The sequence below is a fragment of the Theropithecus gelada genome, chromosome 15 (genome assembly GCF_003255815.1).
Source record: "Theropithecus gelada isolate Dixy chromosome 15, Tgel_1.0, whole genome shotgun sequence".
NCBI classification, from domain to species: Eukaryota; Metazoa; Chordata; class Mammalia; order Primates; family Cercopithecidae; genus Theropithecus; species Theropithecus gelada.
This window is the reverse complement of record NC_037683.1, coordinates 45,290,453-45,316,714: the sequence shown is the minus strand read 5'-3', so window position 1 is coordinate 45,316,714 and position 26,262 is coordinate 45,290,453. Positions and strand designations below refer to the sequence as shown.

The window sequence follows — 26,262 nt, the reverse complement described above, 5'->3', positions numbered from 1 at the left end:
GTCCCCCGAGAGGGGAAGGAGGGAAAAGTGAAAAAAATAAATAACTCAAACAGAGGGTAACAAGGGCTATTGTCTCAGCGTCTTCCTGTGAGAAGCCAGAGCAAATATTGGAAGAAGGACTGGGGGCGTTTCAATGGCGCTCAAGCCCTGTTTAATTACACAGTCGGACCCTAACTTGCCCTGGACTCTGGACCGGGCGAGATGGGGAGGGGCATTTGCTGTATTCAGATAAATGCCACCCACAGCTACTCAGCACCTACTGCAGGCAGCACCTACTGCAGGCAGGGCCAGGGTCTGAGAGGAATTCCAGGCAGCCCTGACCTCAGAAGCAGCCGGGAGATGGGCGCACGGGGTCCGAACGGCAGTGCCCTGGGGGTGCACACAGTGGGGAGATGAGGGACTGCGGTGGGAGGCTGCCTGTAAGAGAGAGCCTTTAATTTGGGTCTAGGAGCATATGTCAAGCACAGACAGGTGAGAATGGGGAGGGAGAAAGGAATATACCAGAATTCCAAGTGTGAGCTCCCTAACATCCCAGCGGGAAGAGCTCTTCCTGGGCCATAAAAGATCTCGAGTTAGGAAGACCACCCATGTCAGTGAGGGAGCACCTTCCCTGGCCCCAGAGCCCATAGATAGTCTCCATTTTCTCAGTCTCCACTGACACCAGGGGCTCAGAGACCCTAAGTTCCAGGCCCCCAGCCCAGCTGCTCCCTGACTGGCTGTATCCCCCTGGCAATGTAACACCACCTCCCTGAACCGAGTCAGCCTGCCTCCAAGATGGACATGCATACTCCAACCTCACAACATGCTTTCAAATGGCAACTGGGGCTAACAGCTGTGTGTCTCTTGACAACTCTAAAGCACCATGCAGGTTGGGGGTCAGGAAGCATGGGGCTTGTTGGTAGAATGAGCTTACGGGCATGGATGGTTTGGCCTCATTTGAGAACGCTCTCCTTTTGGAAGGTAGGAGCTGAGCTCCACTGGTTCTCACTACCCCGAGGGCTTCGGACACTGCCAGAAGTTCTTTGGATAGGAGTATCCCAGGTAGAGTGACCCTCAGGGTTAGAGGCAGCGGTTGGTCCAGATGAAGACTGACAGCTGTCAGGGCCTTGGAGACAGGGGCTGCAGATCTCGGCAAGTCAAAGGGAGTCAAACTCTGACAGCCCCAGTAGATTAAAGCTGGGTTTCGGAAAGAGTGCAGTTAAGTACAGGAGCAAAGCACATCTCAGAACCTTTGTCTTCATCGTCCCTGCCCCGCCTGAAACACTCATCTTCTCCCTCCTCACTCCACCTCCCACTGGCTAACATATGTTTCTCTCTCAACAATAAACCTGAAAATTGTCTCTTCCTAGATTCCTCCCTTGCCCTAAGGGCAGCACCGCGGATGACTTGGAAAGCTTTAGCTTTGCCCCTATTCTTTGATGTGCTTTCTGAATCTCAGCAAAACTCTCTGCAAAAGCACCTTCAGACATGCCTCCCACCCAGCCCTACTATACAGAGATTCCAAGCCCCTCTATGTCTAACATCCCCAATCTAGGCTCAATCCCCCTTTTCTGTGTTCCCAGAGTCCCTGGGCTTGCCTGTTACCACAAGTGGCCCCCATAGCCCCTCACAGATTTGCCTGACAAGGGTCATGGCTTTTGATCTTGTACCCTTAGGCTAATGCCTGGCACATGTAGATGCTCAATACATGTTGGAAGGGAGAAGGAAAGGAAGGAAGTAATAGTGGATGGAAGGATGGATAAATAGATGGATGGATGGATAAGTAGATGGATGGATGGATGGATAAACAGATGGATGGATGGATGGATGGATGGATAAATGGATGGATGGATGGATGGATGGATAAACGGATGGATGGATGGATGGATGGATGGATGGATGGATGGATGGATGGATAAATGGATGGATGGATGGATGGATGGATGAACAGATGGATGGATGGATGGATGGATGGATGGATGGATGGGTGGATGGATGGATGAACGGATGGATGGATGGATGGATGGATGGATAAATGGATGGATGGATAAATGGATGGATGGATAAACGGATGGATGGATGGATGGATAAATGGATGGATGGATGGGTAGATGGATGGATGGATGGATGGATGGATGGATGAATGGATGGATGGATGGATGGAAGGATGGATGGATGGATGGATGCATGGATGGCCACTGCAACCTGATCAGCTCAAGGCCCCACAATTATTTATTATGTTCAATACATTTCAACAGGCTCTCTCCCAAGCCCTTTCTTCTAGGACACGGAGGCCCCTCTCCATTCTACCCCATAGCACATCATGCATTAAATGCACTATAATAATGATACTTTTCACTCTAAAAACACAAAAAGCTTATTTTTATAATTTTACTTTTGAAATTATTTGGCCACAAGTAATCTTTTTTTTTTTTTTTTGAGACGGAGTCTCACTCTGTCGCCCGGGCTGGAGTACAGTGGCGCGATCTCAGCTCACTGCAAGCTCCACCTCCCGGGTTTACGTCATTCTCCTGCCTCAGCCTCCCGAGTAGCTGGGACTACAGGCGCCCGCCACCTCGCCCGGCTAGTTTTTTGTATTTTTTTTAGTAGAGACGGGGTTTCACTGTGTTAGCCAGGATGGTCTCGATCTCCTGGCCTCGTGATCCGCCCGTCTCGGCCTCCCAAAGTGCTGGGATTACAGGCTTGAGCCACCGCGCCCGGCCGGCCACAAGTAATCTAACTGATGATTAGCTACAAATTCTCAGCAATTGAGGCACAAGCTTAGAAATTCTTTTAAAGCAACAAAATCTAATCTAAAAATGGTTTTTAAATGTAACGAAATTTTTGTAAGCCCTAAATTTAATAGTTAATGAAGTTAACAACGTTACAATTTGTAAACATTTAATACAACATTTATTAATGTCAGTTTTCTAGTTTCCTATTTTAATTTTAGAGGTAAAAGGAGCTTTGTTTGGGCCTCAGATTGTTGTAGATTCCTAAAAAGCTCCTGGGACTTTAGCCCAGGGCCTCTCCAGGGCCCTGCACTTTCATTTAGGATCCTGTGGGAAGTCTTGGCTGGGACACCAACCTCCTCTTCCAGGAGCTCAAGTCTGGTAGAGGTGGAGACGCACTCGTAAATGATGTGATAAAAAGTAAAAGAAAAGGGAAGGAGTGCGTTGGGACCCAAGCCTCAAAGGGGCAGACTGCTGCCGTCCAGTGGATGAAGGGGTTGGTCTGAGCCCTGGACACTCCTGCATAGGGTGCCTTCATGGCTGGGGCTACTTGGTCCAGGCTCCTCCTAGAACTTCAGCCTCTCCTTCCCACCCCACCTCCAGGTAAGCCAGGCCCAAAGTACTTTCTCCCTGTTTGCCCCCAACCAAGACTCAACCACAAAACAGAGGGAATTGCCACCTGCCCTTTTGGCAGGCCTTTTGGCAAGCAGTACTACTGGGAGGTGCCTGCAGCAGTGTGGCTTAAACCCCAGGCCCGGCGTCAGGTTGCTCTGCCACCTGCTGAGTGGCAGGGGCTGAGGATGGCTCCTGCTGCCACTCTGTGGGCCCTGTGCGTTCCTGGGCTGCAGTCCTTGTCCAGTCCTTAGAGTTTATCTCCTGAATTCGTGTCCACTCTGTCTCTGGTCAGAATCTGACTTGGTCATCAGGAATTAGGATAAGAAGGCCTAAGGTTCAGCAAGATCACTGTCCTCAGGATGCCCTCACTTTGGGCTGTGCACCTCCAGGTTCCTCTCTGCACTAATGGGGGACCCCCAACCTCTCAGGGCTGGGAGAACCTTTAAGCCCTCCAGGCCCACCCTGACCCTTCCTCAGCCATCCAATGCTTAGCCCTTCCACAAATGCTTTAGTTTCTTCTAAAACAAACTCTGATAGCATTCCCCTTCATCTCCTAAAAAGCCATCACAGTCCAGTCATTTTGTTTGTTGTTCATTTTTAAGAAATACCATTAGTAGAAAGACATCAGGAAGAAATTGTAAGTCAGGATCCCAAACACATGTTCTCACATACTCATGGCCAGGTCGGTGCAGTTGGATCCGGGTCCTGCCAACTACCATCAGAAGGAGCTGGAAACTGGGGAAATCTAACAGGTAGATTCAGCCCAGAGCAGCACCAAAGCTGTCCTCAGCCGCTGGCTCTGAGCTCCCCCAGCACTGCACACTCCCCAGGCGGGCCAGTGAGCACCCACTTTGGACAGGGCACTCTCCCAGCTGAGACTCTGCTTCTCAGCTGTCCTTGCAATGGGTTCGTAGGAAATAAGAACGTTTCCCAGCACCCGTGAGCCTAGGATATTCTCTCTCCCCATCTCCATACTCCCAAAAGGGACACTTTGCTTTCAAAGATGGAACAAATTATGGTGATCTTTACTACCTCTCTCTCACCCTCAGATTGCAGATTCTAGTCTGAGAGCCCTCCTCCCAGGTGCACAGGCCCCGAAAACCAGCCCTGGCCGGCCCCAGCAGTTTCTGGGCCTTCCCAATCGAGACATGGGAGCAGCGTGTAGGGTCAGCAAGTCCTCAGGCTCTTCTCCTTCAGTCCAGCCCTTGGAAGTGATTACCAGATTACACATGACAGCCAGGGCCACTGCCTTATTATTCACAGCCCCAGATCTGAAGGGAACTTGGAAGCATTTGCTGCTCGCTTAGAACAGAGGTGGCAGGGCTCAGGGAGCCCTCCAGTTCGGTCAGGAGCTGACATTAGCAGGGATAAACATCACTGACTTAGAAACTTTGAATGGCAGGAGCAGAAAGCCCCCTGGGGTGCATTCAGCTCAGCCTCCCCAGGCCCTGCCTCCTGCTTTAAGAGAGAGCAGGGAGTCCCAAGGTCATGTCCCAAGGTCATGCTCTGAGTATCTGGCAGCTAGAATCAGAACCTAGGTCTCTTAAATTCAAGTAGGACTTTCATGTCCCCAGAGTCCTTTCCATCTCTGAGGCTTTTGTAATTCTTTTCTTCCCAAATGCAGGCAAGAGCTGAGAAAACCTACATGCGGGTATCAGTTTCTCCTCACTCTCAGCATCACTTCCGTGCAGGGCTCCTGGAGCTTTAGTCACAAAGACTGTCCAGATCACGTCACTCTAGACCCCTCGCCCCCCACCCTATGAGGGCACAGGCAGCCCTGGCTTTCAGACTCGCATCCACATCTGCCTGAGCAGAGCCTACTCTCTGCAAGGCTACCGGATGCTCAGCCTCATGCCCAGAGGTTTCCAGGGCTGAGGGGTGGGTGTGACTGGGACCCTTCTTCCCTAGATCCAGCCTTCCCTTCCAGCTCATCTCCCACCAGCCCCAAAAGGCTTTGGTCACTCCCAGCTCCCTCCCTGATGCCCACGCTCTCTGGTTCCCCGGGGCTTCTCACGCACTGGTCCCTTACCCAACAATATCCCTCCAGCTTCACAGCCTGGCAAACTCACTCTTCAAGGTCCAGCTCAAATGACCTCCTCTGATAAGTCTTCCCTGATTTGTTCCACTCCACCCCATTGCCTCAGCAGACTCAGTAGCCCCCTCACCTGCATTTCCCGAACACTTTATAGATTCCTAGGTCTTAGCTCTTAACATTAGCACATCGGAATTTTTGTATATCCATCTCTCCAACTAGACTGTGAGCTCCCTGAGGGCAGGGGCTGTGTCGGCAACTCCACCCCAGCCCAGAATTGGCACCCAGGGTCTCTTAGGAAATGTTTGGAGAATGAATGAATGAACAAGTGAATGGCCTCCCGCATTTCATCCTAGCTGTGTCTGGGATTCCCCAGGGTCAAGTCTATATTCCTGGTGTGGCAGAGTGACTGGAGGCCACTAGAGGGCAGCAAAGAGTCAGGAACGAGCAACAGGTGTGCACCCCAGAGCCCAGGGTCAGGTTGGCAAAGGGGCGGCGTGCCCAGGCCAGAGAGCTACCAGGAGCCCCAGCGAGGAGCTTAGAAAGAAAGTCAGGGGTGGAGGGAAGTTAAGAACAAAGGCTGCTCGTTCCCTGAGCAAACGCTCTCTGAGCCTGATGCTTAGGTCACGGAGGTGCCTAGAGAGCACTGGTCCTCTCTCCGTCTGATGCTCAAGTCCCCACTGCCAAGTTCTCACCAGTGTCCACTGAACCCTTCCAAGTCTGCCTATTCCAATGTCTTCAGTACTAATCATAGGAAAGGTTCTTGATACAAGGCTGAAAAAGGTAGCCCTCTGAATCCTGTTCACCGGTCCCGGCCATGCCAAGGAACTGGGCAGTATATATTTTCCCTGTTTCACATGCTTAACCAGACCCAGAGAGTGGAAATGACATGTCAGATGGCACAGTGTCCCTGGCTGAGCTGGGCCAGAGTCTTGTCTGGTACTGCGTCCCCCACCCCTAAGGCTGCACGCTTGGCACAGAGCAGGCCTGTAGGGCAGGTAAGACGCAGAATCAGGGGTGGTCTTGCCAGACCACAAAAGAAACCTTCTCCTCCCCACTCTAGAACCTCAATACCCTTCCTACCTCACACAGACGGTGTCTCTGTAACTGCACAACCATCATTTCAAACAGCAGCAAGGCAGGCTCCGAGAGGTCACAGAGTTCCTCTGTGGTCACACTGCTAATAATGGTGAAGCCACATTCTTGCCAAAGCACCCTTAGCTTCTCTTGGGGCATCTGCACATCTCTGTCTGGACTGGCCCTCGCCCCATGCTCCTGGGGCTCATGCACCTGCCTGCAGAAGGCCTCACCTGCATGTCTGCTTGGCCTCCAAAAGTTGCCAAGCTCAGATCCTAACCTTGCTGGCCATCAGCCTCCACTCAGTGGGCTCCCCTCCCTGCCAATCCCACTTGTCTGGCCTAGGCTGGACTCCCACCCCTGGGAACCCATGCCAGCCACTAGGCTTAGCCTTCTGCCCTACCCCAAAGCCCCCACCCTCCTCTCCAGATAGCCAAGCATACACGGTTCCCAGTCCAGCTCCAGGGCCGCCTTTGCCAGAATGCCTTTCTCAGTTGCACCAACCACAGCTGCCTCTCCATTTTCTCCAGACCCACTGCATTCAGAGACTGCCTGACTCCTACTTGGCAGTGCTCTCGTTTCTGACTGGATTCTTCTATAATTGACTCTCCCATTGATCCACGGGCTCCAGGGGGTATGAGCTCTGCTGGAGAGCTCTTGATTTGAGCTTTAGCATGCCAGCTCGGTGTCTTTGTTCACCACCGTATCCAGCCCAGGCCCCCGTGTAAATAATAGTAGCAATAATAATGAACACTTATGTGCCACTCCATATGTGCCAGTCAGAATTCTAAGAGTTTTCATGTATATTACATCACCTAATGCTCACATTTATTATCATTATCCCCATTTTATACATGAGGAGGAAACCAGGGCCCTGAGGAGTTACATAACTTGCCTCAAGTCACACAGCTAGTGAGAAGCAGGACTGTGACTCAGAACCAGGCAGTCTGGCTCAGGTACGTGCTCTTAACCACCCAGCCTCCCACTGCTTCCCCATGTGGCGGCCATTCTAACAGCACTACCACTCCCAGCCCTGGGTCAGCCCCAGCCTCCTTGGTTGCATCACCCCAGCCCCGGACTCAGGGCCACAGCACACCTGGCAAAGCTCTCCGTGGCAGCTCGGCCAAAAGCTCTCCTTTTTAATTTCAGCTATTGTGTCTTGAGTGCGACTAGGTGCTAGGAACTGTGCCGGGAACTAAGGACACAACTGTGAACAAAACAGACATAGCCCTGATTATTGTACAGCTCTGATGTACCATACAGACCTGAAGAGAAGCCAGAGAGGAATGAGTAAACCACACACTAAATGACGTCAGCTGGGTTTAGTGCCACACATGAAAAGAGCAGGAAGCTCTGGGAGAGGAATGATGGGGGGGTCCTCGTTCAGAGGGCGTGTGGCAGGCAGAATTGTGGCCCCCCCCACCAAAAATATCCACATCGTAATCCATGACTATGTCGGGTTACACGGCAGAGGGGAATTAGGTTGCACATGAAATGAAATGCACTAATTAGCTGTCCTACACATGGGCAGATTATCCTAGATATCCAGATGGGTCCAAGGGAAACACAGAGCTCTCTAAGCGAATGAGGGAGGAAGGAGGGGCAGCCAGATAAAGACTCAGCCCAACGTCACCAGTTTTGACAAGGAAGGCAGGGGCCAAAAGCCAAGAAATGCAGGCAGCAACAACAAGCTAGGACAAGAAAGCAAATCATTCCCTCCTAGCACCTCCAGAAGAAACAAGCCCTGCAGACACCTTGACTTCAGCCCAGGGTGACCTATTTCCAGAATCAGAGGGTGAAAAGAGTCTGTTATTTTAAGTCACTCATTTGTGGTCATTTGTCACAGCAGCAACAGGAAACTCAAATATATTTGGTCACTGGGGAAGGCCTCCCTATGGAGGGGAAACCCAGATAGGTGAGAGGGGACCAGGCAAGCTGGGCAAAGAGCAGAGAGGGCCCCTTAAGCAGAGGAACTTGCAGATGCTGAGGCGGGAAGGAACAGGTCTCTCTCACACCTCCTGTGGCGTCCAGTGGACCCTGTGCCTTCCCGGCCCACATGGCTGGGTCCACCTCTCCTCTGGCCTCAGGCCCCCACTCGACACTGCACCCTCACCTACTTCTTTAAGAAAATAAAAGCCATCAGTTTAGTGAGTGCCTCAATTGAAAGGCATCTAGAAATGACGTCCATCAATCCATGGCAAGTGGAGTGCCCAGGACCACAGGGACCCCACCTAGTGCCTTTGTGCACATTGTTCTGGCAGACCATGTGGGATGGGGCACCCATTGGTTCCTCAAAGATAGCAACCTTTTTTCTCAGACTCACTAAAGCCAAAGGGCAGTGAACTCCCCTTCCTTTTTCCTCTAGCCCAGAATTTGTAAAAATTTTAAATGCCATGTCAATACCTGTTGGGTTGCAAAGTATCTTCCGGCAGGAATCAACTGGTTACACCAATCAAGACACTACGAAATCTTTGGTGCAAAACTTTCGGCATTTTCTGGGACATGGTGGAAATAAAATTTGAAAACTGTTTCCTTTCTAAGCTGATATAAGATGCGATATTTGCTTTCTTCAACATAACTGCTCTGCAAATGGCGATGCAGTTTACAGAGCTGCAGAGTTTAGTGAATCTGCAAACCCTAGAGAAGACCAAGAAACTATGTTTTGCAGACATGGGGATGCCCTGGAGCCAGAAGGGGCAGACAACTCCGATGACAGAATTGGAAATCAAGCTGAACACGAATTCAAGCTAACAAGCTGACATTTAGTAAGGAAAAACGTGACGTCCACTTTTTCAGGCTCTGAAGTGTGGCTGTGGAAGCATATCCCGAGGCAAGCATGCCTTCCTCTGTGTGTCCTCCAAGCACATTTACAATAAAAGTCTTCACTTAGAAATGAAGTGGTGGCTGGGTGCAGTGGCTCATGCCTGTAATCCCAACACTTTGGGAAGCTGAGGCAGGAGGATCGTTTGAGCTCTGGAGTTGGAGACCAGCCTGCACAATATGGCGAAACCTGTCTCTACAAAAAATACAAAAATTAGAGGGCGGGGTGGCAGGCGCCAGTAGTCCCAGCTACTCAGGAGGCTGAGGTGAGAGGACCCCCTGAGCCCAAGAAGTCAAATGAGCCAAGAAGTCACCTGAGCCCAAGAAGTGCAGTGAGCCAAGATCACGCCACTGCGCTCCAGCTTGGGCAACAGTCAGACGGAGACTCTGCCTCGATAAAAAAAAAAAAAAAAAGAAAAGAAAAGAAAAAGAAGTGAAAGTAGTGGCAGCTAAATGTTTTCTAAAGCCTACAGCGGAAAAAACACCCCAAAGATTTCGGGTTTCCCTCCATATTGCACCACCAGCCCACCAGAGGCCACAGGGAGTGAAACAGACCTCGTAGCAAAACAGACGATTGCAGCGTAGCAGCCTCAGAGAGACAAAAGCAAGAGAGACAGATGTCCCAGAGCCTTGTTCCACTTGTTTCTCCAAACATGCCAACAGGCCCTCGGGGTCAATGAAAGGGCATCATCGCCCTTAGCACCATCACAATTCAATGAATGCCTTCTGGATTCAGAAGCCCAAGAGGTCATGAATCAGAATCTGAACAAACACTAAGCTGAAGTTCTCAAGCGGGTTGTGGTATATCCACGTCCTACATATCTTCGTCCTACTCCCTGGAGCCTGATAAAGGGAGGCTCCTTATATGTAACCTGTGAATGTGACTCCTGGTGAAAGGGAAAAAGGCGTCTTTGCAGATGTGATTGATTAAGGATCTTGCGATGGGGAGATCATCCCGGATCCTCCAGGTAGGACCAAAATGCATACGTATCTTTTTAAGAGAGAAGAGGCAGATTCGACACACAGAGTAGAAGGCAACGTGAAGACCAAGCAGGGAAACACCGAAAGCACCTGCCATGGAGCACGGCAGCTGCAGCCAGAGAATGCCAGGAACCACAAAACCTGGAGGGGGAAGGAAACAGATCTTTCCCCAGGGCCTCCAGAGGGAGCACAGCCCTGCCAACACCTTTGGCCCAGTGATACTGACTTCAGACTCCTGTGCTCCAGAACTGTAAGAGAACACAGTTCGGTGGTTTTAAGCCACCAGGTTTGGGGGAGATTTGTTACAGTAGCCACAGGAAACGAACACACAGGTCCATATAATTTCCCTGGCCTCCCTCCCTTAGCCAACATTCACAAAGATAACTTGACATGTGTTAGGGGCCGTGAAGGGTGCAGAGATTAATCAGGTCCCAGTGAGAATGGCGGACGTGGCGTAGGGGACCGTGCCTTGAACACGCTGGGTCATGTGATGAGGCAGAGCCAGGCACAGGCGTCTTCCCCTAGAGGGGGCCATCCAGGAAAGCTTTTCTGAGCAGGGGAGGTCTGCACTCAGCCCTGAAGGGTGAAGCTGGATTCTGACAGGTCAAGGTGGGAAGCTGTCCAAGAATGATGAAGGAACTGATGGGTGACAGTCCAAGGTGTGCTGGGCGCCAGAGAGCGGTCAGGGTCAGGGAGGCTGGGAGAGGAGGCCAGAAAGGCAAGTTGAGGCCAACCACGGTGAGGCCTGACAGGCAGACCAGGGCTCCAGCTCTGCCAAAAGGTGGACCCTCTCTGTTCTGTGGGACAGTGCCAGGGGTAGTGTCTGCAAAAACAATGTCCACAGGCCACCCAAGAAACAGATTTGGAAATTTTGTTGGAAACAAGAGTCCCAAAGACCTGACCCTGTTTGTCCATGGAGAAACAGGAACTAAGGGCTGTGCGGCTGAGCTTGCAATCCCAGCCCTGATGCCAGGCCTGGCACTGAATAAATGCTGGGGGATACATGAAAAGAGACAGCAAGGAGGCCGGGGCAAGAGGAGAAAGAGGAAAAGACAGGGGAAGAGGAGACAGAGAGATGCAGAAGGGAAGAATGGAGGGAGAGAGAGAAGGAAGAAGTCATGAGCTCCCAGGCAGCAGGCTCCTCTGCCAAAATGCTTGTTTTCCTACCTCCACACTCGTGCACCTCCCTCTGTGCCCAAGGACAGAGTCCCATGGGGCCCTGAGGCCACCCCTGTCCAGCTGCTGCCAGGCTTGGTGAAGCTGTGCCCCTGCTCAGGCCTGTGATTCCTGCTGCCCTGTTAATGGGCAAGGAGTCGCCATCCATTCCCACTGGAGGCTCTGCCAGGCCTGCAGCCATTTGTGTCTTGAGCCTGGTAATTAGGGCTGGAGGAATCCTGGGGGCCAGAGGGCAGGCTGTGTTTGGATAAACTTGGCAAAGTTCAGCTGCTTCTCTGAACTCAGCCTCTTTGGGGTTTCCAGTGGGGAGCTGAGAGGACCGGCTGGGTGGCCTCAGCTTCACCACTGACATGCTTTCAGAACAGGTTCCAGGGCTGTCCCTGCCCCTCTGTCATCACAGAGAAGCTGGAGTTGACAGATTCAGAGGGCACACCCAGGCAGCCCAGGGCAGAGGAAGAAGTGCCTCCCCGGGTGTGGGGAGTGCTGGGAGGGAGGTAGAAGGGGCCGAAGACTGGGGTTTGAGTCCTCCGCCTGCAAGCTGCACAGCCCCCGGAAATTCCCTGGTTCTCTGGGGCTTCTCTGGCCCGTGTGGAAAACAGGGATTACTCTCCTAACCCTGCCCCCCTTGCAGGACTGTTGCGTCATAGCACTCAGGGGAAGTCCGTGTTATATAAGGCACTACAGAAGCACGACGGGCCATTCATGGACACGGCTTGGGATTCATCTCCCAAGGCTGCCTGGACTTGCTAAAGGTTGGAAAATGAGGAGTCGGTGGGGCAGGGCAAGGGGAAGGGTGGTGTGTATCCCGCCACCTCTGTGATCTGCCACGGGTCCATCCTTGCAGCAGACCAAAGTTTTGCAGGCGGGAACCTGGCAGACCTCCCTGGCATTGGCAAGGCCCAGGACAAGAGTACACACGGAGGCCGTTTCCCATGTGTCTCATATTTAAAAATCATCGATCAAGCTAGCAAACCGTTAAATGAAATATGCTCCATCCTCCTACCTTGTTAAATACATCTTCGAAACAACCTGGAAGGCCAGGATTGAATGTAGAATTCTGGACCTCCTTAGTGTTCTGTGCCAGGACATGGCTGTAGGGGGAGCCGGCCTGGCTAAGATCCATCCTGCTGAGCTCCCCACCCCAGGATCCTCATCACCACGTGGGCCTTGCACACGCATGAGTGGACACCCAGCCCTCACATCCAAGCTCCGTCCACACTCTCGACAGAGAGCCAGGCCTTGGGCCCAGGGATGCACACACCAGTGACATGGGTTGGCTTTAGGAGGATGGCCCAGGGGAAGAGGCTTGGGCCTATTTGGGCGAGACTCCAGCGTGAGCTAGGAAGAGGGGTGTGGGCGTGTCCGTTTGGCCCTGCAGTCTCTCCCCAGTGCATGGGAGAGGGGTCACGGCTTCAGCAGGGCTAGAGTGGGGCCCTCTAAGGCGTGGCTCCCTTATTTATTTATTTATTACATTTTATTTATTTATTTATTTTTTTGAGACAGGGTATCGCTCTGTCACCCAGGCTGGAGTGCAGTGACGTGATCTCAGCTCACTGTAACCTCTGCTTCCTGGGTTCAAGCAATTCTCCTGCCTTAGCCTCCCAAGTAGCTGGGATTACAGGCACATGCCACCACACCTGGCTAATTTTTGTATTTTGTTTGTTTAGTAGAGACAAAGCTTTGCCATGTTGGCCAGGCTGGTCTCGAACTCCTGGCCTCAAGTGATCTGCCCGCCTCCGCCTCCCATGGTGCTGGATTACAGGCGTGAGCCACTGTGCCCGGCCTATTCTGGCTTTTTTAAGTGCCCAGAGACAGTCAAGAGTGTGTGTTAGGAGGAGATAAGGCCCTTAGAGCCCCAGGCACTGAAACAAGCTGTGTGGTCCCCTGTAAATGACTCTACCTAAGAGACAGCATGGTGACTATAGTCAATAATAATGCATTGCATATTTCCAACCCCTAAAAGAGAGGTTTTTAATGGTTCTCACTACAAAGAAATGATAAATATTTGAGGTAACAGGTATGTTAATTAGCTTGATTTGATCATTCCACAATGTATACACTGTCAAACACCACACTGTACCCCATAGATACACTGAAGTATTTGTCTATTAAAAATTAAATTAAATAAATAAAAACTTTTAGAAATAATTTTTAAAAGGAGACAATGCTAACTCATAAAAGATGTGTAACAACATCCAATGGAGGCCTGATTTTCCCCCTGATTTTTAAAAACATCTTTCAAGAAAGAATACTTTGGGTATTTCTGCTATGCTAATGCCCTTAACACCCAGACAGCCAGCACCACTTGTCCCCACACCACCCCACAATGTAAGGAGACATGGCAGCCTCCCCTCCAAATGTCTTAAAATGGACACATCACCAGCCTGGGGGGATCAGGTTCCAACGGCCACAGGGTGTGCAGCTTAGAATCAAGTGACAAACCCACCATCCAACATCCCATCTGTACTGAGCACATTATCCTCAGCCCCAAGGAGTAAGGCCACCGCGAGCACTGCAGAGCCTTCTGCTTGTTCACGCCACATGATTGTGTGGGAGAGAGAGGGTGGGGGCCGGGAGGGAGGGAAGCTTGGGGAGAAGGCTCGCTCCGCACTGGCTGGGTGACCTGCAGCCAGCCCCTGCACCCTCTGTGTTCAGACTCTGTATGTGGCCAACGAGGGGCTGTTTGAGTGACAGTCAAATACCCTCCCCCCACCCCCGGTATCCTCCCTGGTGCTGCTGCTGGCTGGCCCAGGGCCCACTGCAGGCCCAGCTGCAGAGAGCGCAGACCTCTGCCTGATTTATTCAGGTCCGCTTCTCAGAAGCGTAGAGGTCACCCAGGGTGTTTGGGGGGATGCCCCCCCACCGAAACCCCGTCCGCTGCCTGCTGTGGAGACGCCGACAGTGCAAACTCACCAGGCACCATCCCTGTCAGCGTCGGCGCTGAGTAGCTGCCCTGTCCAGCGGGGGGAACGTGTGGAGGGTACCCGGGGAGGGTCGTGCTCGCCAAGTCACGGCCTGAGGAATCAAAGCAACAAATCACAGGGTGAGCATCTCCGCGGCCAGCCGCTCATGTCCACAGCTCCCTGGACGCTTCTGCACATTTGTCACGTTTGGACACTGAATGGCAATGTGCCCCCAGCTCCCCCGTCGCTCACACGCGCTCTCACAAACACACACACACACACACACACACACACGCATGGACACACATCTCCAGCCACCCTCGCTCCACTCAGCAAGAACGGAGTCAGGGCTGTGGCCTGTTCCTGGGAAATTGGAACCCCCAGCTTGGGAAGGCTGGGCAACGCAGGTTAACAGCACGCCCTGACTCCAGCCAGCTCTCCCTACTCTCTACTCCCCAAGAATGCCTGGGACCTCTCCATCTCCACACTGTTGCTTCTGCTATGTCCTCTGCACAAAGTCCCCCTTCCTCCAACTGCACACAGCCTGCCACCACCTGCTTTCAAAGACCAACTCAAATGCCGCCCTCCTCCTCTCCTCAATAGCCCCCCTCAGTGAACAAGGGGTACATCTGCCTCAAACCCTATAGTCCCATATTTGGCCTAGTACTGAATTTTTCCTCCTTCAGCCTAGAGCTGTTTCTTCATTCAGCGAAGACGCAGGAAGCACCTCCCAGTGCCAAACACTGTTCTAGCGCTGGGACATGGAGGTTAAGGCCTCAGCCCTCAAGGTGTACACACTCCCATGGGTGAGTGTCCAGCTCTTTCAGGCTGCTGTGCTTCTGACCGTGAGTCCAGAGTGTCCACATGTCTCTCAGCTGGGACACTGTCACCATTGCTGATTGGCTCCATCATGCAGAGGAAAATTCAATTGCACAGTTTTGATGGGCGTGCATGTTGGGGTAGAGGCCAGGACCACATAAGGGGGTGCTGCCAAATCTGTCTCCTGCAAGATGGGGGATATTATCCCAGAAGGCGGCTGCCTGGTGCAAGTGCTCACATCCTACCTGGCTGCCTGGGATGGATTAGAGGATCCTGAGAGGGCAGGTGACTTGCCCAAGGATACTCGGCTGACCTAAGGCAAGGCTGGGGCTGAGAGTCAGCCCCCCTGCCCCCGGGAGTGGATCCTTTCTTCAACGGTGGGTTGCTCTCAGGGTCATTTCTGAACCCCAACAGTTTCTGCTGCGTTACACATGCTTTAAAACCTTGATCCCTAGAGCAAAGGTTCAGAAGATCAGTGCCTCACCAAAGCACTCAAGAAGCCAGATAAAAATCAATAAAATGAACCCAGGGAAAGAAGAAGGAAGGAATCAACGAAATAAAAACAGAAAATAATTAATTAGGGGCGGGCTGTGGCTCACGCCTGTAATCTCAGTGCTTTGAAAGGCTGAGGTCAGGAGTTCAAGACCAGCCTTGCTAATATATATATATATATATATAAATTAGTCAGGCGTGATGGCACACGCCTATAATCTCAACTACTCGGGAGGCTGAGGCAGGAGAATCGCTTGAACCTAAGTGGTGGAGGTTGCAGTGAGCTGAGATGGCACCACTGCACTTCAGCCTGGGAGACAGAGTGAGATTCCATTCAAAAAAAGGAAAGAGGCCGGGCGCGGTGGCTCAAGCCTGTAATCCCAGCACTTTGGGAGGCCGAGACGGGCGGATCACGAGGTCAGGAGATCGAGACCATCCTGGCTAACATGGTGAAACCCCGTCTCTACTAAAAAAATACAAAAAAACTAGTCGGGCGAGGTGGTGGGCGCCTGGAGTCCCAGCTACTGAGGAGGCTGAGGCAGGAGAATGGCGTAAACCCGGGAGGCGGAGCTTGCAGTGAGCTGAGATCCGGCCACTGCACCCCAGCCTGGGCGACAGAGCGAGACTCCGTCTCAAAAAAAAAAAAAAAAAAAAAGGAAAGAAAAGAATGAATTAGGAAACAGAAAAGCAGATGACAATACATCAGCCAATAATTGTTATTTGAAAAGAACAATAACATAGACAAGTCTATCAAGATTCAAAAAAAGCACAGATAATCAAGATAAGGAATGAGGAGACATTATAACCAGAGATGATATTTTAAAACATAAAGAAACATGCTCCACATGAATGAATGTAGAAATCTCAACAAAGGGTACAATTTTCTAGGAAAATATGAATTGCTAAAAGTGATTCAAGAAGAGTCACAGAATACCAACATCCCAATAATCTTGGAAGAAATAGAAAGTGTTTAAAAAAAAAAAATAAGTGCCTCATCCATTTAGCTTCTTGGGAAAGTTTTTGTTTGTTATTCTTTTTGGCAAGTTCTTTAAACCTTCAAGAGACACATACCTCTGTTATTAAACTGTTCCAGGATATAAAAAACTAAGGAAATCTTCCCAATTCATTTTTCCAAGCTAGCATAATCCTGATCTAAAAACTTAACAAAGTCAGCACAAAAAAAATTAAAGACTAGTCTCATGATTTGTTAATATACATGTAAAAAGTCTACTATCATACTGATTGGGCAATATTACAGAAATAATAGTATACCATGACCAAAAAAGGTTCATTCTATGTATTCAAGGATGGTTCAATATTATAGCATTGTTCAGGACATCATATTAATGTATTAAAGGAGGAAAATCATATGATTATATAAAATATGTGGAAAAGGCATTGGCTACAATTCAATATTAATTCCTTATGATACCTCTTAGTAAATAAGAATTGAAGTATACTTCCTTGTTCTTATATTGATACTAAATCTGAAGTTAATATCTTAAAAAATACTTAATTGGTGAGATACTTAGAGAATTCCTGTTAATGTCAAGAACATGTCAAGGAAACCTATTATCAATGTTATCACTGAAAATTGTTCTGAAAGTTTTAGCCAGTACAATACAATAAGACAGAGACGTAAGAGGAATAAACACTGGGGGGTGGGGGGAAACCCAAGATTATAATTAGCTGGATAAATCTTAGGCTTGGGAAATCATAAGAAAATTGGTTTATCTCCTAGAACCAATGGAAAAATTTGGTGAAATAGCCAGGTAATGGACTGTGTCGACTCCAGCCTTGTGCAGGACTTGAGCAGCCATCATGCTGGGGGCTCATTCCATTCTTAGGTCCCCCTGTCCCAGCCCACCAGGATGGCAGTATGCTCTCAGAGGAGCTGGCACATGGCCACATACACTCTACACATCACTCTGCCTCTGAGTTCCCGTTACAGAGGAGCTCTTTTGCCTTGTCCATGGCTTCAGTTTTATGCAGGCAAAGTCGCTAGAACCAGAGGCTTCGCCTGTGGCTGCACTTACTCTCCTTGGACTAGTCATGAAAGCAAAGGGCTGGGTTGTCGCTTGCAAGGAAGGCAGAGAAGCTGACAGCTTTCTGTGTCCTCTCAACCTCCTGAATTGCTCCAGTGTGCCAGGCACTGGTGTGGGCTGTTGAGCAGCATTATTCCACTGAAGCCTCATAGCTTACACAATTCCCAGCGCAAACCTTATGACACTGTGTGGGGAGGAGTCAGGGAGGCTGCAGCTCACCACAGAAAGGAAGACAGCAGAGCACAGTGACAAAGCATGTCAAGTCTGCCCAGGCTCAGATCCTTGATTTGCCATTTATTAGTTGTGTGACCTTGAGAGAGTCCCTTAATCATTCTGAGCCTCGGTTTCCTTATCTATAAAACGGGAAGGATAACAGCCAACACTTACAGAGAGTGAACTGTGAGTTAAGCACACACATCTTCACTTATTCCTCACAACAGCCCTATCAGAGAGCTACTATGTTCCCTATTTTACTGAGGGGGAAACTGGGGCACAGAGAGTTTAAGTGACTTGCTCACAGTCACACAGCTAGAAGATTAAAAAGCAAGGTTTCAAACCCAGCCAGTCTGGCCTGCAAGCCTGCCATCTCCACCCTGCCCTGTGCCATCTCTGCAGCCACACAGAAGCATGCCTTCTTCATGAGGCTGTGGTAAGGAGGCAGAGGGAAGACGTGTGACAAGCACACGTCACAGTGTGGAAGGTAATCCTTTATCCCACCCTCACCACCATCACCTTGAAAAAGAAATAGTAATTTAACACCAAAAAGTAGGAAGGACATATATTAAACTGGTTTTAAAACCAAATACATTCAGTTTTATGAAAACCGAAAGGAACCCTTTGCAGCTCTTCCTGCTAGAGCACAGTGGCCTCCTCTGACCCTTATGTTTAGGTTCAGCCGTGTGCCTTGCTCTGGCCAATGGGATGGGAGCACTTGGCAAGCAGAAGCTTGATGTGTGCTTGTGTGGCTGGGTGCCCTTCTCCCTTACTCTGAGAATATGTCCTGGCTAGCCTGCAGGTCCAAGGAGGAGGGGACACATGTGGAGCAGAGATGGACCCAAACTGTGACTGGAACCCAGCCCAGCCTGGTGCAGCCAATCCCCAGCCAACCCCAAGTGCACCAGTAAGAATAAATGATTACTGTGTTAAGCCTGAGTTTGGGGAGCATTTGCTAAGCAGCAATGTGGTGGAAATTACTGATTGACACAAGATTTAGTAAGTGTCATCACTGTTCTCTACTTAAAAGCTCACTGCCTAGAACCTCTAAGAATACCTATCCAAATCGAGCCAGAGGCTGGTCCCCGTGCCCGGTTGGGAAACCCACTCTTATGAATTCAAGCCTCAAATCTGCTCTGAGGCCCATCAGAACTCTCCTGGCACCAAGCTGAGGAGTCTGTGACCTTGGAGGGCACAGGCAGTTTCACCTTCTCAGTCCCTTCCCTAACATGTCTCAGGCATGTCGCCAGGGTTGGAGTTTACAACCTGTCAACACAAGGCAGCTAAGGAGACACTACTGCCCCTTCTTAGCTCTAGTTCAAGCCTCTGGACTGGGATGGGAAACCAGATTTAATGCTTCTAAACATGCTGTGACCTCAAAGCACACATTTCTTTCATTTTTTTTTTCAACCAAGGAAGAAATTATTTGTATCATTTGCAATGGCACTGAATGTTATTGATGGCCTATAATAAGTTTGCAAATAACTAACTAAAATGAATCGATTTGCGTTCCTAACATAATTCCTCCTATTAATGGCACGTAAGTACATCTTGTCTAACTCATGCGCGGCCTTCTCTTACCAGGTAGAATAACCAAGACTTGGCTTTGCTTACTATCAGCAGGGAGTCCAGGCAGAACTGCGAAACTCAAGACAAAGCCCACTCCTCCAGAAAAGACGCATTTGGTTTGAAATAACTCACTCTTTGCAATCCTGAGAGGAAGGGGAAGAACAGGAACCTGCCCCCGAGGAAACTGAGGCTCAGGGATGAGGTTTGACTGGCCCAAAGTCACAGAGTAAGCGGTAGAACAGGGACTTCAACTCAGATCTCATGATTTCTACTTAAATGCTATTCTTGCAGGATTATTAAAAATGTTTCCCCTCGAGGGGACTAGCCCTCCCAGATGCTAAAACATTCTACAAAGTCTTTATAATTAATATTATGATACCAGCACCTGAAGAAAAAAACCAATGAAATAGAATGAAAATTTAAAAAACAATAGGCTCAAAAGATCCAATCCATATTGGGATTATGGACCCAATAATTCAATGCACAGAATTCAATGCATTGAATTCAATAATTCAATGCTAGATATGGAAATCTAGCATACGATGAAGGTAGAATCTCAAATCACTGGGGCAAATATGGACTTTTTATAAATGGTGTTAGGACAATTGGAGAGCCATCTGGGAAAAAAAGATAAAATAGATCAATTCTTCCCACCATGTATAAGAATAAGCTACAAATAAAACTGAGAAATAAATGTAAAAAAATAAAACTATACAAGTACTAGAAGAAAACGCAGGTGAACTCCTCTCTAATGCAGGTGCAGAAAGACTTTCTAATTATGCCTCGAAACCAGATGCACATACCACTACAAAAATTAACTCAAAAACAATCAAAGCCGGGCGCGGTGACTCATGCCTGTAATCCCAGCACTTTGGGAGGCTGAGGCGGGCGGATCACGAGGTCAGGAGATCGAGACCATCCTGGCTAAAATGGTGAAATCCCATCTCTACTAAAAATACAAAAAGTAGCCAGGCCTGGTGGCGGGCGCCTATAGTCCCAGCTGCTGGGGAGGCTGAGCCAGGAGAATGGCATAAACCCAGGAGGCGGAGCTTGCAGTGAGCCGAGATCATGCCACTGCACTCCAGCCTGGGCGACAGAGTGAGACTCCGTCTCAAAAAAAAAAAAAAAGGAAAAGAAAAAGAAAAAAAAAAATGAATCAAAGACCTAAATGTAGGAGTTAAAAATACAAAATTCTTAGAAGGAAAGATGGGCATAAATCTTCATGACCTTGGATTTGGCAATGGCTTATTGGATATGACACAAACAAAAAAGTAGACACACTGGACTTCATCAAAATGAAAAGCTTTTGTGCTTCAAAAGATACTACCAAGAAAGTGAAAAGATGACCCATAGAATGGGAGAAAATATTTGCAAATCGTATGTCTGATAAAGGACTTGTATTTAGAATATATAAAGAACACTTGTAGCTCAATAATAAAAAGACAAATAACCCAATTTTAAAATGAGCAAAGCATCTGAATAGTCATTTGTCTAAAGAAGAATAAATGAAATGGCTAACAAGCACATGAAAAGATGTTCAACATCATTAGCTCTCAGGGAAATGCAAATCAAAACCACAATGAAACACCACTTCATACCCACTGGGAAGGTTACAGTCAAAAAGACATATTGTCACAATCATTGGCAAAGATGGGGAAAACTGGAACCCTCAAACGCTGCTGGTAGGAATGTAAAACGGTACAGCCGCTTTGGAAACGTCTGGCAGTTCTTAGACATAGAGTTACCATGTGACCCAGCAATTCCCACTCCTAGGTGTATACCCCAGAGAAATAAGAACATATGTCCACATGAAAACTTGTACACAAATGCTCATGGCAGCATTATTCATGATAGCCAAAAAGTGGAAACAGCTCAAATATCCATCAATTGATGAATGCATAAAGAAAATGTAGTATGTCCATACAATGGAATATTTGGCAATAAAACAGAGTGAAATACCAATACATACTACAGTAGTAACATTCATAATGAACTTGAAATGACTATGCTACGTGAAAGAAGCCAGCCACAAAAGACTATGTATTGTATGAATATATCCATACAAATGTCCAAGATAGGCAAATCTACCGACAAAAAGTAGATTAGTGATTGCCTAGCGCTGGGGCTGGCAAAGAAATAGGCAAAGAAATAGGCAAAGAAATAAAGGGAAGGTATAAAGTCTCAGGCTGCATCTGGGGAGAGGGCGGGCTGGGCAGAGGCAAGCTATGGCTGACACTAGTGACCTCTGGCCTCCAGAGGGCAGACCTGACCCCAGGGAGGAGACCTCCAGCCAGTTCTGCAGGCGGCAGGCTTGAGGGGGCATGAAGCCACCCACATCTGCTCTCCCTTTCACACAGGCTGCCCCGTTGCCTCCAGAGCCAAATCTAGGCCCCTGAGCCTGGCAGGGAGGGGTGAAGTTTGAGTCACACAGTCCTGTCTTCAAATCTCAGCTCCACCACTTACAGGCTATGTGACCTCTGGCAGGTAATACAATGATCTGAGCCTTGGGCTTTCTTTGATAATTGGAAAAAGATGGGTATTTATTGGGAATGTAACAACGGTATTCTCTGTAATAGGATTAAAATATGTCTGCAAATTCTTTGTTACCCTTCTCAGGGAGAAGTGAGGTCTATGACCCCTTAACCCGAACCTGGGCCACCTTGGTGACTGGTCAACCCACAGAGCTCCAGCCTCCTTGGAGGTTCCCACAAGCCAGGCCCTGGCCAGGCACTTCCATGTCTTACCTCATTCAATACAACAACCCCATAAGGTTGTGGTTATAACCCCCATTTTACAAACGGGGAAATGAAGGCTCCCAAGTAGTTGATGTACCCAAGGTTGCACAGCTGATAATAACAATAATAATGGCTAATATTTTTGTAGAATTTACTGTACGCCAGACAAGGCTCTACATCAGGCAGTGTTCTAAACGCTATTCACTGCGCTTCATAGATATTGATTCATTTCATCCTCAAAAACTCTCTAAGGTGAGCCCTATTGTTATCCCCATTTTACAGATGTGGAAACTAAACCACAGCGAGATTAGGCACCTGCCCAAGTTCCCAAGGCTGGTCAGAAATGGAGCCTTATCCAAACAGAGGCGTTCTGGCACCAGATGCCTTCACATTCCCCCAGCATTGGGCACCCATCCTTCTCCTGCTTCTAGACTGCAAGTCCCCGGAGATCAAGAACTGCTCTCATCCCTCTTTCCCTTGCACTGGCCTGGCACACAGTAGATGCTCAGAAAATGTTTGCCGAGATTAAATTAATCATGTGACGTTGGTTCTGCTCTTCTGAAGGAACTATGCTTCCCGTCGCATCAACATCTCAGAAAGTCCTTCATTACAAACTCCACAAAATAACCAGGCCTGATTTATCAGTTTTTGCTTAGATGCAACTTTTTCTTTTACATAGAGCCCATTTCTAGGTAGGCGCTCTCTATGTACACTAATGGGGGGGAATGTGAATCCAATTAACTTCAAATTTAGCTCATAATGAACTTATCTCATTTTGCTACCAGCTCGGTTCTCATCGTGTGGCAGTAATTAACCACTGGGGGTTGTCACTCCCAGACACATGACACAGAAATCCTCCCAGTCCTTCGCTTCAAACCCTTGCAGAATTCATTACCCTGACAGTGTGAAAACCCTTCACTTTGAAAACCATAGGGCACCAACCAAACTCCCCCTCTATCTACCTGACTGTGTGTGAGAGTGAGAGAAAGAAGGAAGCAAGCCATCGAGCAGCCATTAATTATTGTGAACAAGATGGGAGGTGGGGGCAGGATCCTGGCAATGGCTTGATGGCCCGAGAGGGTCTGCCAGCCTTGACAGCCCTGGGGCAAGAGGTCCTGCCCGGAGGAGGGAGATCTTAGCACACAAGGCCCAAACTAGAAGTGAACACGGTGGAACTGGCTGGGAAAGGCAGAGCCCTTTGCTAACTGGCAACTCTATCTTCTGGACACTCTTAAGGTCCAGGAAGCCTGCACACTCCAGGTAACATGGATTGCTGTGTGACCTCAGGTAAACTTCACCCCCTCTCTGAGCCTTGGTTTCTGGGCCTTAGTTATCTGAATACTCAAGCAGTGGGAACAGATGGCCTCTGAGGGTTTTTTCCACGGCAACATTCCATAAGTCGGCAGTATCATTTCACCTCCATGTTGATGGAAAAGAAGGTGGGTGTCAATTCCTACAGAGAAGGATATGGCAGTGCCTGCTCGCCGTGGCCTCCACACTCTCGCCCACAGCATCAGACTCCCTGGAACCCCTGAATTAAACCTGAGTGAAAGGAGGCTAAGCATAAGGAACTTACAGAAGGAGATGGGAGTGGTCAGTCGGCAAATAAAGCAAAATCTTCATTTTAGGCCAGGCGCAGTGGCTCACACTTGTAATCCCAGAACTTTGGGAGGCCAAGGCAGGAGGATCACCCGAGGTCAGGAGTTTGAGACCAGCCTGTCCAACATGGCAAAACCCCGTCTCTACTAAAAATACAAAAATTAGCTGGGCATGATGGTGCATGCCTGTAGTCCCAGCTAGTCAGGAGGCTAAGGCAGGAGAATTGCTTGAACCCGGCAGGTGGAGGTTGCAGTGAGCCGAGATCACACCACTGCACTCCAGCCTGGGCGACAGAGCGAGACTTCATATCCAAAAAACAAAAAGACTTCATTTTACATATTTTTCACTTTATATTTGTACAAGAGTTATGCTTTTAACTTTTTCTGAAGTATATTTTGACACCTGTTGTAGGAAAAGGTGAACAATGCCAGAGACAATGACATGAGCTGAAGATTTTCAACAAACTCCAAAGCAGATGACAGTGAACAAGTGCCACCTTAGGGAGAGGGGGAGAAACAGCTCGATACCCAGGACTTGGGGCGGGGATTCATCCTGCTACACACATGTCGGTGCGTGTGTACACGTAGTGCATACGCCGCCAGGCCCGTTCATTCCAGCTGATGTTTGAAATGTGTGACAGTTTGAACAGGGCTGCTCTGGAGTCTCCCTTTGTCCAGACCTGCCATGAGTGGAGGGTGTGCTGCTGACGGTAGATGCGGAGGGGGAATATTTCACCCGGAGGGGAGGGGCACTGGGAATGGTGATGTAACAGCCTACCTCTGCCTACAGACAATGGATGTGCTAATTGCAGATGAGCTGTATCCAGTCATTAAGCGGATCTGGCAGGCTCCTAACGACAGGCTTATTAGCCATTAGTTTGGGTGGTGTTATTGACTTAGAAATAATAACCCTAAATTTCTTTTCCCAAAATTAAGTAATCCCCACTTTTAACTAATTCTGACTGACCTCCCTCTAACTGCCCTGGCTAAAGATCTAATCTGGATTTGTAGAGCCAGGAAGACAATCTGAGAATCCACTAACCAGGGAACTGTTTACTTTGCTAACCCTCCTCATTCCTTCCTCTGAACTGACCTTGTCCATCTCCCTGGAATCTCTGGAACTATCAGACTCCAACACTGTGTTTCAATTTTGGGAGTGTGTTTGAGTTTCATCTGCCTGACATGTCAGAACAGACCCTGGGACTCAGTCTATATTTCCATGCACATGTATGACACAAGCCCCCTGGAACCAGCAACTGTTGATCCAACTTAATGAAATGACAAAGTCAGGGTTCTAATTAGGAAAGCAGCAAAGCAGCTCTACCACACTGATGGCTCTGGGCCTCCCTGCCAGGACGGGCACTGCTCCAGAGACAGCAGGAAGGCGGTATTTATGGCGCGAGAATTCCCAGGGCAAAGTGGGCTAGCTCATGACTTTATTCATTCATTCACTCATTCATGCATTATCTGACACTAAGTTCTAGACAGCATCCTGAGTGCTCTAGAGGATGCAAAGATGATAACAGTAACCAAAACAACCGCAACAGTAGCAACTATCCTTTATACAGCTCTTAGCGCCAAGCACTGTTCTAAGCACTTTGTATATATTATCTCATTTAAGTACCACAGCCACTCCAGGAGATATCATCAAGCTTTACAATCCCGGCTCCGCTCGGCTCGGCTTGTAAGAGGTGAGGGGGATGCAGGCTGAGGCTGACTTCAGAGCCAGTCACTCCTGCTTCACACACACGATTATTTCAATAGGTGAATCACAAAATACAAAATGCACCCTCTCCTGTGACCAGTCAGCTTCTAGGACTTCACCTATGGAAACACACAGAAAAATACACGAAGATATTTCGTGGGAAGGAAGGAAGGCAGCAATCCTTATTGCTGGGATAAATAAATTATGATACTTGCCTGTGGTGGAGTATTTATTACACAGTTTTGAGAAACAGTGAGGTAGATTTGATTGTGGAAATTGTGGAGCGCTCTCCAAGGTACACTACTAAGTGAATAGGCGAGTGTGGAAGAACACTGTACAGTATAATTCCATCTGTGCTAGTAAAAAGAGGATAAAATCTGGAGGTGGATCGAGGAATTAAAATGTTACTGAAAATATACAGAAGACACTGTTAACTTTGGGGAGAGGAAATTACAGATGGGAAGGCTTAGGTTGGGAGTGGGAGATTTATTTTTCATTTTCTATTTTTCTGTATGACTTGAATGTTTAACCACATGCGTGTATTACTTTTTATTCCAAATTAACTTTTCGATTTAAAATTAACGTTTTCTTAAAACTAGACACAGTCTGTGCACAAGGGGCTCACTCACACTCTAGCAGTCTGGAAGAAGAGATAATAATGAACCAAGATGTGTGAAGCACAGTTGCCCCTGCCCCCACTGCAGCCGCTCTCAGGCCAGGGTGTCATGGCAGGAACTTCTTGCTTTCAAGGACAGCATCATGATGCCAGCA

The 26,262-nt window shown here is 48.9% G+C and overlaps 1 protein-coding gene across 9 annotated transcripts in view; it reads right to left on the bottom strand.

The window, feature by feature from the left end:
• The window catches only part of PAX5 (paired box 5), a 201,462-nt gene that overhangs the window by 35,145 nt on the left and 140,055 nt on the right, over positions 1-26,262 (bottom strand). For 4 of the 9 annotated variants that reach the window (XM_025360528.1, XM_025360529.1, XM_025360531.1 and 1 more), the window contains one exon: positions 14,326-14,427. The exons of the other annotated variants lie outside the window; for them this stretch is intronic. In XM_025360528.1, the coding sequence (XP_025216313.1) occupies positions 14,326-14,427 (102 nt within the window). The remainder of the gene's footprint in view (positions 1-14,325; positions 14,428-26,262) is intronic. 9 annotated transcript variants of the gene reach the window in all.